This window comes from Pseudochaenichthys georgianus, chromosome 21, assembly GCF_902827115.2.
Source record: "Pseudochaenichthys georgianus chromosome 21, fPseGeo1.2, whole genome shotgun sequence".
Classification (NCBI taxonomy): domain Eukaryota; kingdom Metazoa; phylum Chordata; class Actinopteri; order Perciformes; family Channichthyidae; genus Pseudochaenichthys; species Pseudochaenichthys georgianus.
The window spans coordinates 6777125-6793034 of NC_047523.1; the positions used below are offsets into that span (position 1 = coordinate 6777125).

At 41.3% G+C, this 15910-nt stretch overlaps 2 protein-coding genes across 3 annotated transcripts in view; one reads left to right on the forward strand and one right to left on the reverse strand.

The window, feature by feature from the left end:
- LOC117466250 (1-phosphatidylinositol 4,5-bisphosphate phosphodiesterase delta-4-like) overlaps positions 1-5785 on the forward strand; it is a 24071-nt gene extending 18286 nt beyond the window's left edge. For both annotated transcript variants that reach the window (XM_034109394.2, XM_034109395.2), the window contains exons 10-16: positions 678-848; positions 2343-2499; positions 2876-2992; positions 3744-3922; positions 4143-4275; positions 4383-4532; positions 5032-5785. In XM_034109394.2, coding sequence (XP_033965285.1) covers positions 678-848; positions 2343-2499; positions 2876-2992; positions 3744-3922; positions 4143-4275; positions 4383-4532; positions 5032-5138 — 1014 coding nt within the window. In that variant the 3' untranslated portion in view covers positions 5139-5785. The remainder of the gene's footprint in view (positions 1-677; positions 849-2342; positions 2500-2875; positions 2993-3743; positions 3923-4142; positions 4276-4382; positions 4533-5031) is intronic.
- Positions 5358-15865, reverse strand: znf142 (zinc finger protein 142). Its single transcript, XM_034109393.2, has 8 exons — positions 15478-15865; positions 13975-14391; positions 13573-13800; positions 11620-12438; positions 11346-11523; positions 8060-10937; positions 7529-7634; positions 5358-7195 (listed from the first exon to the last, which is right to left on the reverse strand). The coding sequence occupies exons 2-8, from the start codon at positions 14384-14386 to the stop codon at positions 6666-6668; spliced, it is 5151 nt and encodes a 1716-aa protein (XP_033965284.1). The 5' UTR covers positions 14387-14391; positions 15478-15865; the 3' UTR covers positions 5358-6665.
- Between the last annotated feature and the right edge of the window lie 45 nt (positions 15866-15910).

Here is a 15910-nt window from a genome sequence, read left to right on the forward strand (position 1 = left end):
ATAGGCGGATTATGAGACATGCAAACCATCCCACAACCCCCTTCAGACAATGGAAAGACACAAAGACTAAATAGTTGTTTAGCCTCTAATTTATTTCCGGTTTTTATGGTCTCTTTGTATCTGTTCTCTCTGTGGGTTTGTGTCTCTCTGGGATGATTATGTGTCTCTTTTTTGGTATTTTGCCTCTTTTAAGGTTATCTTGCTTAGTCTATATTCCTATTGTGTCTCTTGTAGTCTTTGTGTGTATCTTGTAGACGTTAATGTTTTCTTGTTCGTATTTTTAGTGTCTTCAAGGTCATTTTGCTGTTTTGTCACTCTGGTCTTTTTCTGTCTTTTTTTTAAATGTTGGCAATCAATTTGAGTCCCTTTGTAGTTGTGATAGTATCTTTGTATTTACTTTTGTGTTTCTTGTAGTCTTTTCTGTATCTTTGGGGGCATTTTCAGTCTCTTTCTGACATGTGCCTGTGCCCCATCGGCTGCTGTCTGTAATCCTTCCATAAGCAACTATCACTAATGGATTTCTTTTTGTAACTGTATTAGATTAAGTTCTAAAATCAACTCAGTAATTAAAAAAAAAAAACAGAATAATAAAACAATTGAAGAAGAGGCAAGGATCTAATACAGGACAGTGTGTAAACAAACTGCTCTCACCAATCTGTGCCTGGTGTTCCTTACAGGAGCTGAAAGGTAAGATTTTGCTGAAAGCCAAGAAAATAAGCGGTACAGAAGGCAGTCTCGATGAAACCCTGACAGATGACATTAGCGATGAGGAAGAGATGACCAACCATGAAGCTGAGAGCCTTTCTGCAGAGGAACCACCAGCTGGGACTTTGAACCACGATGGGAAGGTATCATTGATACTTTATGGATTTTCTATAAACTCTGATGCACTTTGATGTCTTGATCTCTTTGAATCTAAGAAAGAGCCTTTGTTCTTTTTAAGTTTAAGTGTTTTGTTAGATAGTTGATGAGAAGAACACAGAGAATCTTATCTTGAGTGATAGTACATCAGGAGTGAATGGAGCTTGAGTGTAGAGAGAGACAGGAAACTGGGTTTGGACATAAGAGACAGAGTGGTGAGACTGGAGAGAAAGAAGGGAGATAGTGAAAAGAACCAGGAAACGAAGACAGATATGAGAGACAGCATCCAATATGTGTCTTCTTAGCTGTGGCGAAACATTGTTATTTGTTTTATAGCCATGTGTGATATTGAAAATATTGTAATTCAGCCACAGCATTCCCCATGGGCAGTGAGAGATTAACGGCAATAACGATTATTCAATTAGAGGTAATGAGAGATGAAAGGAATCGTAGGAATTGTTTTAACCAGATTTTGTTGAAGCTTTGATTGAGCAACATTAATGTGGCGTTGTTTTTTTATCTACTCTTAACGATGTCATTAACAGTCCAGTAATTAAATAATAATTACTCAGCAAATTGTCCACTGCTGACATGAAACATTTAACTGTGTGAACAAAGTTGGGACGTTTTGTCAACAGCTAAACAAAACTGCAACCAAAAACGTGATCATAGTTTGTGTAAAAATGTATACAAAATTGATAATTACCTAGTTATTTGTACCAAATGTAAATAGAACAGCTAACTGTGTCCATCAATCTGGGTCAGTTTAGCAATTATTTATAATGTAAACTAAAAACATTGATACATATCATCAGCTTTATGTACAATTCTTAACTGATATGATTTGCACTTGCATGAGGAATGTGAACTACAGGAAGTCTATTTCTTTTGTTTTGTAGAAAAATGTGAATCTAATTCAAGTCAAATCGAGGTTACAACAGACATTGAGACATCACAAAAATTGTATTGTTGTCCAAAGAATTGCTGTAATATTCTAAAGAATCTCTTCTAAAGAATTTGGACTCTGTTCCCATGCATGCTGAAATAACTTAGAAAATAATGGAATTCAGCAAAAGCATTAATATAATAAATATATGAAATATATTTAGTTTATAATAGCTACATAATTGTGTAATCATTGCCCTTACGGAGTGATTTCAGGGTTTTGTTGAACTTAAGGACAAATTATTTTTGAATTATTCGTTTATTTATATTTTTCAAGACCAATTTCAATTATTTTGTTGAAGTTTTAGTTAGTATTTAAACAGATAAGTAAGTACTTATTATGTAATTCTAAACTTTTTAAACAAGTTGCAATTTAATTTGACAACTACAAATATAATTGAATGACTGGCCTAATTTACAGGGTTACATTCCAACCTTGTGGCCACTGCTCACCATATATGCTGTTGATGTTTGAAGTGGTGGGTTTCAGATTTAATCATTGACTTTTTTTGGAATTGTATTCTCCCATTTTGCAGAATTCCAAGGCCAAACTGTCTAAGGAGCTGTCAGACTTGGTGGTTTACTGTAAGAGTGTTCACTTCCACGGCTTTGAGTACGCCCGCTCATACGGCAAGTGCTCCGAGATGTCCTCATTCTCCGAGTCCAAGGCCAAGAGGCTTGCTAAAGACACAGGTACCACCATCATGAGGGAACAGCCGGGAACAGCTTAAGTGCATGTTATATCCTTGATGTTATGACGCATCTTTTCAATTTACACACGGCATCTATTGCACGTCTGTCCGTCCTGGGAGAGGGATCCCTCCTCTGTTGCTCTCCCTGAGGTTTCTCCCATTTTTCCCTTTAAACTGGGTTTTCTTTGGAAGTTTTTCCTTGTACGATGTGAGGGTCTAAGGACAGAGGGTGTCGTATTGTCATACTGATATTCTGTACACACTGTGAAGACCACTGAGACAAATGTAACATTTGTGATATTGGGCTATATAAATAAACATTGATTGATTGATTGATGTTACTATAATACGTTATACATATTTTATGCTCTCTTCAGGGACAGATTTTGTGCAGTACCACACACGGCAGCTGAGCAGGATTTACCCAGCAGGCCGGAGGACGGAGTCCTCCAACTACAACCCGCAGGACATGTGGAGCGTGGGCTGCCAGATAGGTGAGGGGGGGATACCTTGCCTCTAAACTCACTCATATGTCCTGTTTCCAGTCTTAAAGGAAAACTTCAACCCCTCAAAATCACTTATAATAATAATTCCTTCCATTTATTATAGCGCTTTTCCAGTGCTTAAAGTGCTTTACAGATACACATTACACATATTTATATACATGCAACGGTCACTGTGGACAATACCCAAAGGAGCAAGTTCAGGTGAAGTGTCTTGCCCAAGGACACAACGGCTTTACAGACGCAGCAGCGGCGGGTTTCACCCCTTGATCTGATGATCATTGCACAGCACACTGCGCCACACCGTCCATCTTCACACCTCAAAGTCATCGAGGCGCTTTTACAAGTACACATTAGTATCATACATGTACTGTGGACAATACCCACAGGAGCAAATCCGGGTGAAGTGTCTTGCCCAAGGACAAGGAGCGGGTTTCGAACTGGAGTTCCCCAGCACCCCCCTTGATCTGATGATCAGATGCACCGACCACTGCGCCACCCATCTTTATAACTTTATAAATGCATTTATGCTTTCTTCACTTTAATGTTGCAGCGTGTTAATGTTAAGCTTATTCTAACTTTAATTACTCCAGATATATCCATATGTATTATTTAATTTACAGGTTTTGCCTCCACTGGAAACACGTTGTTATCTAGACTCTGAGTCTGGTAAATCATGTGATAGAGCGAGCAAATCAAATCAAAACACAGATCATTCCATTACGTCCCTTCTTCCCCACAGTGGCTCTGAACTTCCAGACAGCAGGTCTGGAGATGGATCTGAACGACGGGCTGTTTGCTCAGAACGCCGGCTGTGGCTACGTCCTAAAGCCTGCCTTCATGAGGGACGGCAACACTCAGTTCAGTCCGGAGAAACCCGAGGAGCGGCCCGGCTACACACCTATGCGCTTATCCATACAGGTTCAAAACTGTGTCTTTAGTCCATTTGTGTTTGCATTGTGCAACTTCTAATGTCAGTATGTTCATTTCTAATGTCCTGCAGGTCACCCTTGAAAAAGAGATCTTTTGATCTCAAGGGGCTTTCACCTGGTTAATAAAGGCTACAAACAAACAATGTGAAGCAGGAGAGACACAGTGCTAGAACAGCAAAGTATCTGATGTGAATATGTGTGTTTATCAGGTGATCAGCGGGCAGCAGCTCCCAAAGGTGAACCAGAAAGAGGGCTCTATAGTAGACCCCCTGGTCAGAGTGGAGATCTATGGAGTGCCACAGGACCAGGCCAAAGAAGAGACAAGTCACATAAACAACAATGGTGAAAACAGAAACAACAGATATTGTATTAACATGGATGGCTTTGATGATATGATGAGTCACATCCCAGTTGGTCATACTCCCTCCTCTGCTGCCCTCTGCCTGCAGGCTTTAACCCGGTGTGGAATGAAACTCTAAATTTTGTCATCCACACCCCTGAGCTGGCCCTGGTTCGCTTTGAGGTAGAGGACTACGACAAGACATCCAGGAACGACTTCATGGGACAGTTCACTCTACCGTTTACGAGCATACAAGCAGGTGAGCCGAAACAGAAACCCCCAGTTACAGCTCACTGCGGTGTTCATTCACCTTTATGCCTCACTTGGAAAATGATGTTCTTTACATTTTGATGATTTTGGCTGTCATCATGGATTTAACAAAGTGTGTAGTTAAAATAAAACCATCATTTATTTTAAATAGTGTTTTTTTTATTATTTTCCACTTGATTTATTTATTATTTTTCTCATACTGTGCTGCAGCATGTCTTTTCACCCCCAGAGCCCAGTCTGCTCTGATTGGTTATCTGTCCGGCTCTGTTGTGATTGGTCAACCACTTAGAGATGTCCCGCCCCTTAGTTTATCACTTACAATCTGTTTAAGCGCTAGCCAATAGAAGCAGCAGTGTTACATAGTGATGTCATTTAAAAGTTTGAGATCCCATATAATATTCACGACTAATGCCACATTAAGTAGAACTCAACACCAATGTTTTTGCTTTTTCTAAACCTAATTCTTCTCAATGTCTTTCCATTTGCAGGATATCGTCATATACATTTACTCTCTAAAGATGGAACAGCCATCCCTCCCTCCTCCCTCTTCGTCAACATCAGCATCTCAGAACTCACAAGAAGAAGTCAGATCTGAGGATATGAAGTCGGAGGTGGAGGTCTTGGCTGGGGAAGCAAGAGAAACACTTCATCAAACTTCAATCTGTTATTGGATGTTTGTCTGGAGGAAGTAGGGTAACGGTCGGGGAACAGAAAAGTTATTAGTTTTATCGGTTTTTGATAACCTAAAAAAGCAATCAGCGTGTCAGAAATCAGACTTTGTGTACTGCATAACTCCATAACATAATCTATTAGATTTCTTTAATAGAGAACTTTATTTAAATGTTATTTAAATTAGTATCATTATAAAATAGTGTTGATGCATCTCCTTTACCTAATTTGCCGAGCACTTAGAGTATTACTAAAGATCCAAAGATACCTTGCAGTATTATAGACATTTTTTATATAGGAATGAATTGTGTATATATTCCTGTTCTTATGGCAAATGTGTGCAATTGTCTATTTAACTTTTTATGAAAGTAGCCTAAGAGCTTTTTAAAATGTCGCAAACAAAGGAACGTTGAGTGCTGCATGTCTAGAAAATCTAAATATACACGTCTGCCTTAACATGTAGTGTGTATGCAGAAGGGAGTTACTGAAATAACTGAAAGTGTAATAATGGAATGTGAAAAACTGCCAAATACCAGTATTATTAACCTAATGTTATAAATGACTTACAATTTAGCATCATGTTGGTTAATCTGAGATGGACTTTTCTTGTTATTTCTATTCACTAATGTACAATTTCCACAAGGTAATGTTGTTAATGATGTTAGTGTAGATGTATGTATATATAGGCCAGTAAAAACATGCAATACATTTCCTGAATTGTTCAACATTCAGTCCTCTGCAAATGTTTATGACACATTCATTGTTCAAGGTCATTTATTTACTTTATCTACAATAGTTTCTTTATTACAAGAAAATATCAAATGACTTCAGAAAAAGACGGTTTATTTTTTCACAAATACAACTTACTTTCAATACACAGTCTCTCACTTGATAACATGTACTGACTAGAGTTGGCCTAGCAAGTGCGATAACAATTATTTGTATTAATTGCATCATTTAAAAATAAGTGTAATTGTATAGAAGTCTATGCGAAAATGGCTCGACTTCTCACTTGATTTGTTTCCTCAGAAAGCATCTCTAATTTCAAGTCTTCTTCAATACACCATGATGTGTATTTTGTAAATGAGGACCATATTTAGAGTAAAACAAACAAGAGACAGTGTATGTTTTAGGGCGGTGCTACCTTGCGATTGACAAACCACTACTAGGGTGACTGTCCAATCATGATAGAGCGTAACAATGTGTATGCCTCCCAGCTCCACTCTCTTATCCAAATATGGTCACTCTTGGCAAAAAAAAAAAAAATGCGAAAGGCAAACCTGGAGTTTCAAAACAGTAGTTCACAAACCAATGGGAGACGTCACGTGACCATATCTACTGACTGCCTATATACGTATTTTGTCCTGATGTGTTTTATTAGCCTTGTACAGTACGGCAGTTATGTCGCTGTTGGTAGTGACCTCACATGACAACTCCATCTTTTGTGCCCTCATCAGCATTTTGTCTCACTGTGTTTCTTTCTCTGTAAAACCTCCTCATCTACTTCCTGTTCCTCGTCGGTTGTTCCTTTTTCTTCCACCAATTGCTTTACTTTCTCATCCAGTGTCCCCTGCAAGGCCTCCTTAATGGTTAGGCTTACTGCTCCAGAGTCCCTCTCCACCCCCTGCTCCACTGGCATCTCCGGGTGGTGCCTCTGCAAATGTTTGACCACCTGGAACCTCTGCTTGGCTCTGTAGGAGCAGTGGCGGCAGCTGAAAGGCTGCTGATTGGTGTGTGAGAGGTAGTGATGTCTGAGCCCTGCTGGCCACCGGAAGGCCTTCTGGCACAAGCCGCACGTGTAAGGCCGATCGTCACCGTGTTGGCGCTGGTGGGTTTTCAGGATAAAACTAGTCTTGAAAGCTTTGCCACATTTCTCGCAGACATAGGGCCGCAGGTCGCAGTGCTGTGTGTCCCTGTGAGCACGGAGAGCATCCGCTCGGTTAGTGCGGTAGTCACACTCATCACAGGCGTAAGGCTTGTCCCCTGAAATAGACAAATTAAAGTTATTCAGCATTAAATGCTCAAAACTAAATCTGTAATCTACACTTACAAAATGGAATTCAAAGAAGTGATTCAAAGACTTGAATACAGGTGGAAATCATGCAACAAAAAATGATAGCAAAGATATTATGTGTTAAAAGTAAAGGCCTAAGTTTACTGAACATCATAATGATTTACAGAAATATCCTGCCCCACAATAATAATGTGTTTTTGCGTAAAAATGGCTGACAGAGCCAATGTGGAATGTTTAAGTAGTTGCATAATTTTCAAAAGTGATTAAGTCATATAACATCAAGCTTTGTGTCCTGCTGATACCTGTGTGCTTGGTCATGTGGTACTTCAGCTGAGTCGCCCATTTGCATTTGTAGCCGCACTCTGGACAAAGGTACTTCTTCTCTTCTTGGTGAACCCGCATGTGAAGCTGTGGTAGAAGTTGTTATAAAACATAGACAAATTAAAAAAGTATATATCATTTTCACTCTGTTTTGGGAAATACAGTGGATTTCATTTTATAGTATAGAGGAATATAATCATTACACAAGGTATATAATGTATATTTTGAGTTAGCAAGAAAATGCTTTTAGTCCCATTTTAGAACATGATGTTTTTGAGCGCTTAAGCTTCATGTGGCCACAGTGAGTATTACCACAACAAACATTGGATTTTCTTCCACCTCTTTTTGAGATGAAAGAAAATAAGGAACGTTAAATAAAGTATTCGGGAAAAACCTTTTATCACTTATTCTCACGTCATCAACTCAGGACAGAAACCTCTCTCACATTGCCCTAAGCCTAAGGGCTTCTTATACAGCACTTGTATCTTATAAATAACATACTGTAAACGTACCTTCAATCTAGACGGATCAGTACAGGTGTAGCTGCACTGCTCACAGCTGTACGGCTTCTCTCCAGTGTGTATGCGAATGTGCCACGTGATCTTCTGCTTGTTTCGTGTTGAATACTCGCAGTCTGTGCATTTGTACAGGCGCTTGCCTCCATGGGAACGGAGGTGCTGCTCTAACACCAGCTGATGCCGACAAGCAAACTGGCACGAGCTGCACTTGAGAGGCTTGTCCTCCGGAGATCCGTCCTCGTGTTCGCTCAGAAGGTGTTGTGCCAACAGCTGCCTTGCTTTGGAAGCAAAGGGACACAACTGACACCGGTGTGCCAGGTGGCTTCTCTGATGTGTCACAAGGCTCTCCTTTGTTTGAAAACACTCCTTGCAGGTGTTGCACTTCACCTGAAGGTGATTGCTCTCTTGGTGAGTCTTCAATGTGACTTCACTTCCACATGTGTAGTCACACTGCTTACATGCCAGACTAACCTGGAGCTGGTGCACACGTTTACAGTGGTTTCTTAATGCAGCCTCTGTACTAAACTGAGCATCACAATGAGTGCACGCGTGGTGAAGCTCCCCCGTGTGGCACCTGAGATTGTGACGTCTTACATCGTCAAGCGTGTAGCCACTGAAGTCACATAGTGGGCAGAAGTGTGTTGGCTGCTTGTCGTGGATACGCATCTTGTGCTGGCGCAATTTGGTCACAGCCCCAAAGGTTTTGTCGCACATATCGCAGCTGTGACGGCCGATTCCTGTGTGAAGAGACTCGTGCTCTTCCAAGCGATAGCGCCTTGTGGTGCTAAAAGGACAAAACCGGCATTGGTGGGGTTGTGCGCCTTTGTGTTTGAGCGCAATATGCTGCGTCATGCATCGGTCCTGTTTACAGGTGAAGGGGCACTGCTGACATTGCAAACGTTTAGCACCACCACTCTTCTTGTTGTCATGGGCATACAGGATGTGACGGGTCATAGACAATTGAGATTTGGCTACAAATGAACACATGGCGCATTGGACTTCGTCTGGCTTCAGGCAGCCTCTCTTTTCATGACTGTCTAATGCCCTTTTCTGATTGCACTTAAATGCGCAGCTTGGACAAGAGAAGATTGGATGTTTCTCAGAAACTTTCCCAGTTCTGCCATTGTGGTCTTCCGCCAAGTCCTCTTTTCCTTTGACCGACTTGCTAGAACCCTGATCCTCCACTTCTGGAATGATATGACTCATGATTTTTCTGCAGGTTGACAGGTGCCGTTCGACTGTTGCAAGCCTGACTGATGAAAAAGTGCACAGCTTGCATTCAAATTTCCCATCTTTTTCAGCCAAAAGGGACTTCGGCAGTTGGACATTTCTTTGTTTGTTACTAGAAAAGTTGTTTGAAAGTTTAACTTTCAAAAGCTTTTTTTTCAGAATTGTGCTTTGCTGCTGTCCTGATTCACTGGATGAATCTTCTTGTTCTTGCTGATCAAATTCCTGATCGCTTGAATCCGAGGAAAGACTATTTGGCGACGATAGAAGCTCTGTCTGATTGGAATTTGTTTCCTCATCTCGTTTTTTGGATCCTTCCTGGCCTAGAGTAGAGTTGTCTTCTGCTTTATTTGAATTTCCTACAAATGTCCTTGTTTTTCGTAGAATGGCTGGGCACTTCTTTGCAAGGTGGCTTTCAAGGCCTCGCCTCTGTTTAAACTGTGCACCACAGGCTTGGCATTTGTGTCCCTTTATCCTACCTTTACACAAAGCTTGGCAGTGGTACTTCAAAGCGGTCTCCTTACTGGTTACATAAGAGCATTTGTCGCAACGATAAACGTCTTCAGTTGACACAACAAGCATCTGCACTCGTCCCTCAAGAACCATGGCCTCTGCCTGGTCCTTGTCGTGCTTCTTCATTGCTTTTAGACGGATCTCAGACTCTAATGGCTGATTCTGTTCAGCTGGATACGTGGAACTCATTGGTCCACCTTCATTCTCCACCTCAGGTGTTTGACACCCCCCAGGTTCAACGGGTTGACTTGTATCATTCTCGTCTGAGTCACTTTGTTCACATTCTGCATCTGCCATAGCTACATTGTCTTCCTCTGAGGAAGACGTAGAGACGTATGCTTTCTCTTGGGATGTGTCAGAGACATTGGGGTTTAAATTGGACAAGCTTGGGGTTTTCTTTTCACAACTGTCTTCTTGATTTTGCAAAGAGGGGTTCTGATAGTCAGCCGTTGAGAGTGTTGTTAAAACAAGAGTACAGTACTCCTCAGGATCGTTCCCAGGTGGAGGATCGTCTGAAACACCTTCATTGACAACCTTTCGAGAAACAACATCGAAAACATCCACAGAATCCACAGTTTGTGTACCAACTACGGATTCTTTGTGATATGCTGAGTTAGGAATATCGGATTGTTCTGTTTCAGAAGGTGGACGTCCTTCAGAGGTGGATGGTTCAGACTGCTCATTGGCTGTTGAGGGTTTATTGTAAAAGTCCTGCAAGAACTCGGTAGAATTCCTCTCTTTCTCCTTTGCAGCGTAGTTCTCCAGCCATGCTTTGTCCCCAGGCACGTATCCATGAGCTTTCCTCTTGTGCAGGAAGAGGCTGATGCTGCTGAAGGAGGAATAGAAGCAGAGCGCACAGCGGAACTCTTTCAGCTTGGTGTGTTTGCAGTTCTCATGGTTCTGAAGGGCTTGCCTGTAGCAGGTAGTGTATGTGCAGTACTTGCACTTATAGACGGATGGCTGTTTCTCCTCTCCAGAGTGTTTGGCCAACATGTGATTGCGAAGCTCATATTTGCGCTTGCAGGCGTACGCACAGATCTCACACATGAGTGATTTGGCCTGATGTCGTAACTTGTGGCTATTGAGCTGATCCATGCGGTGACAACGGTAGGAGCACTGGTCACACTGATACCTAGGACAGCAGGCAGGAAGATTAGTCATATCAATATTTATACTAACCCCTTACCTATTTTATATCACCACCTTCCCTATGTTATATACAGAGCAGAGACATCTACAAATACACATTATTATAATAGTACAGATAATATCAGTAATTCCCAAGGTGCTTGCTGCGGGTGGGCCAAGGGAGCGGCAAAATATGTTCATTTATATTTTTTTACTGTACATTTTTCAATTGAGTTCGACCAATATTTTCAAAATGGACGAAATAAGCAACAAATCACTGTATGAGACAAATCTGTTAGACAATGTCTATCTGCTTTAATCTTAATGTTTTGTTAATTATGTGTACCCAGCAGTGTATTAATAATACCAAGATGAAAACACAACTAACATGACAAACAACTGAAGTATTTACCTGAGGTCTCCAGCATGTTTCCTCATATGGACATTCAGATAGTGTTTCCACTTAGTGACGTATCCACATTCGGCGCACATAAAGTTCTTGTCTTCTGAGTGGGTGAGCATATGTTTAGAGAGGTATGACTCGTCTCTGCACCTGAAGTCACACTGGCTACACTTGTGGGGCTTCTCACCTGTAACACACAAAAAGAACAAATCAGAATATGCTGCGCCAAAGTTACTAAAGCTAACCAAACAACATAGCTTGAAATGTAATGATTCTATCTTACCACTGTGCATCAGCATGTGTCTCTTCAAGCCCCTTTTATGCGAGGTCACGTAGCTGCACTGAGAGCAGCGATGGATCTTCTCGTTGGCGTGCAAATGTCCAACGTGCTGCTCAAACTCCACGGGGTTGAATGTGACGAAGGAGCAAAAGTCACAGCAAAGCCGGTCGTTCCCTGGGTGACCGTTCCTCTGGTGCTGGACGAAGACCGTCTTATTGGAACAAGAGAAGTCACACTGTGAGCAGTGGTAGGCCAGGTGCGTCCGATAATGAGCCTCCATGCCTGTGTCACTTTGAAAGATGGCACCGCAGGCGTGATGACGACACTCTACAACCTTGACGCTGTGCACCTCGGCAGAGTGTTTAAGAAGGTCTTTGGGCGAAGAGCTCTGGAAAGAACACCCCTCTTGGAAGCAGGCCACTGGCTTGCTGTCTGATAGGATGTTGTGTGTCTTCATGTGGGCCTTGAGCACCCTGCTCTGGTGAAAGCGCTGACTACAGGTGGGGCAGGGGTAGCTGTCACTCACGCCTTCTGCCTCGTCAGCATGCACGCTGGCAAGGTGGCGCCGGATTGCATTCCGCTCCACTGCAGAATATTCGCACAAGTGGCAACGGTGAAGCTTCTCACCTGCCTCACGGAGTCGATGTATGCGGAGCTTGCTCTTGCTGGTGAAGTAACGCTTGCAGGTGGGACACTGGAGGCTGGGGTCAGGAAAGTGTAAATGCAGGTGCTCTTGCAGGTGGGAGCGCATCTTGAAGCAGCGACGACACTTGGGGCAGGTGTGGGTGCGATAGGTGCGCTCTGATCCCTCCGCAAGGTACTCTGAGGGAAAAGGACATATGGAATTTTGCTATAGTGACACAGTTTGTGATAAAAGCAAGGATGACACGAAAATGTAAACTTGAGAGCTGGAGACCTAAACAGTGAGCTGACATTGAATTAAAAGCTCTGTAAAGCCTGTGCTCTGTGGGTCCTTTGCACCAACCAATTCCTTCAAAACTGTTCTCACATCATCATTGTAAATATTGATACAAGTATTGATAATAGCTGCTTAATTGTTTTCTTAGTTATGTTCTCTGTATTTTATATGTTTGTGTTATGTGTTATGTGTAACGTTGCTGCCTTCTTGGCCAGGTCAGCTTTGCAAATGAGATTTTATCTCAATGCTTTTATCTGGTTAAATAAAGGTTAAATAAAGGTTAAATAAAAAAATAAAAAATGTAATATCTATCAAATCAAGTTTTATTTATATAGCACATTTAAAAAGCGATTTTTGGTCGAGCCAAAGTGCTGTACATGTAATAAAAACACTTTACTACATCACAATAAAAGACAATAATTTACAAAAGAAATATAAAAAACAAAAACACAGGGAAATGTCAGGAGTCGTGCGCCGCTCTGACTAGAAGGCCAGGGAGAAGAAGTGAGTCTTAAGTGTTGATTTAAAAACCTCTAGGGTCTGGGCCGCCCTCACAAGGAGGGGCAGAGTGTTCCAGAGCCTAGGGCCAGCTGCTGCGAAGGCTCGGTGCCCTCGGGTTTTAAGCCTGGTCTTGGGCAATATCAGCAGCAGCTGATCAGCCGACCGTAAAGCTCTGGCTGGGGGGTAGCGATGGAGGAGTTCTGCTATATAGGCAGGAGCCAGCCCATTTAGGGCTTTAAATAAAAGGAGTTTAAAACTATATAGCTTTACATATGAGGACATTTCTTCTTAGCATGGGCTTTAGTTGCCCATATCAAATCCATTATTGAAAGGGTCTTTAAATTAAGCATACAGCTGTAGAGGCGCCATTGACAACAATTCTAATAGATGGGTAATAGGGTCCTGCTGAATGTGCCCCTGTAGGCCGACAATGCTATTGGACTTTGTTATTTGGAGCATTAATCACTCTTCACTATATATAATAACTACAATATCAACTGCTCACTCTGAAATATGAAGCCGTTTGGTGTGCGTACCTTTGGATGGAGGTGCTTCAGCGTCCGCTGCTGAAGGGTTGTCTCTTTTCACTGCTTTTCTCACTCTTTTCATATTTTGCCTTTGCCTCTCAGACTGTTCTTCATTCATATTGTCTGGTATCGATGATTCATAAGATGGGTCGGATATCAGTTTCCTTTTTGACCTGCTTGACATTTGGGGCTTGTGGCTTTCTTTAGTGCATACAGTAGTGGCTGAAGTGTCTTTACCTGTGGACAGATGTGCCAAGATGGTGAAAATCTATATCTCAGTGACACAGCTGAGTTTGTGTCACTGGCCATTATGGCCAACAAACCCATACATGTGCTATTTTTGAAAACCAAGCACATGTTAATGTTCATTTTTGTAACATAACACCAATTCTTTATAGTGTCTGTGTTTACCTTGAGCGTTAGGTGGGAAATGCTCCGGGAGGTGGTCCCTCAGGTCTTTTAAATTGAACGTTACAAACTGACACTGAAAGCAGCCGAAGGGCATGTGGCCCTGCGAGTGTCTCTCCATCTCCTCATGTGTGAGGAATGAGTATTTGCAAGCCTTGAATGTGCAAGGAATAAGAGATAGACCATGGTGGGCTTGATATTCCTGACGTCCTGTGTTGCTGAAGTGGCAGCCTTGTTCACTGCAGGGGAGGGGGCCTTCAGGGTCATGTTGTCCACTGTGGATGCTTTTGAAGTGGCGTCTCAAGACACCTGGCTTGGAAAAGACCTCACTGCATTGAGAACACTTGTAGTTCCCCAATGGTTTATTGCTGGATGGAGTACATGTTTCAACTCGATTAGATTCCACGGTGGCCATTTTATCTGAAATAACAGTACATAATATAGTTTTGGAAGATTTTGAAACAAAGAAGACAAACATTTGTAACAGATCAATCTAAAATCATTATAAAGTGCACACTATAATCATATAGGTGAAGCGGTTTTTAGATTTCCAATTTCAAGCAAATCTTTATTTATTCAGTGCCAAAATGAGTAGAATGGTAGAAACACAGTGGTTCTGTGAGGATTATTATGCATTCTAAGCACTTAATGGCTTGTAATATTATACATAATACTAAAACCTAGCACATGCTATACAAAGTACAAAATGACAGGGTGTTCAATTGGGATTCATGTGGACACTTGTGTCAGTTATCATAGGACCTATCATTTCGGTACAATCTAGCTCCAATAAGAGCTGCAGATAGGTGTAGATGGCGTGGATGGTCCGAAGGAACAATGGCTCTATTATATATATATTTTTTGTCAAATGCAACATTAGGGCCTACTCATTCAATCAGAAACATATCTCAGATTTCCAATATTTGTACAGTTATTTAAGGTTAAAGTTAACACCCGTTAAATTATTTGAAGTCTCACAAGCCTACCTTTTTGGCGTTTAAAATGGTCAACACCAATATCTCTTCTGTGACCTAAGATTTTCATCGTCATAACTACACTGTAGCTATGTTCGTATGACACAATAAAAACCTTGAACGCGTTAAACTAAACTGTGCAAAGTACAGTATCTACAGTGACGTATCATTTATAAGCTTATAATCTAAAAGACGATTCATTGTGAGCAGTGGTGTAAATAAACAAAGTAGATTTACTCAAGTACTGTACTTAAGTACAATTTTGAGGGTATTTCTACACCACTACCATTCAGAGGTTTACCAGCTTTGATAACACTTTAATGCATATATAATTATAAAACACATCATATTATTCTGAAATGTACCAATCTGCATAATAAGTACTTTTGGTGCTTGTATATTGATTATACTATATTGACTATGATTTTGTATTTTACTTGAGTAACATTTTGAATGGAAGTCTTTTACTTGTAACACTGCAGAGTATTCCTACTGTACACTGTGGTTCTTCTAAGATCTGAGTACTTCTTACCCCCTCTGATTGTCAGTTCATTATCTACAAAATGCCACTACATGGTAAGACATTATTATTTTTCTTTCCAAACTGAATGGGAACCTACTGCCTGGGCTTCCGCGGTCCATTCTATCTGGCAAACACAACATCAACCTTTACAGCCAACAGCATCCAGCTCGTGAAACCCATCTGAGTGTTAGTTAGGAACGTGTCTTCCTTAATACTGAGAGGTAGTAACCTAAATATCACTTACTTCTTTATGATGGTAGAAAGTGGTAATAATACGTTAACAATAACGCAGTTAACGTTAGCTAAGCTATCCTTAGTTAGCCTCTTGGTCGCAAACTGCTCATTTCTTAGTTCCTACGAGTCCTATAGGGTCGGTAAAGCTACAGAAAAATGCACACACGATGTTATTTATGGTCATATTTATCTTAGTCACAATAGCTTG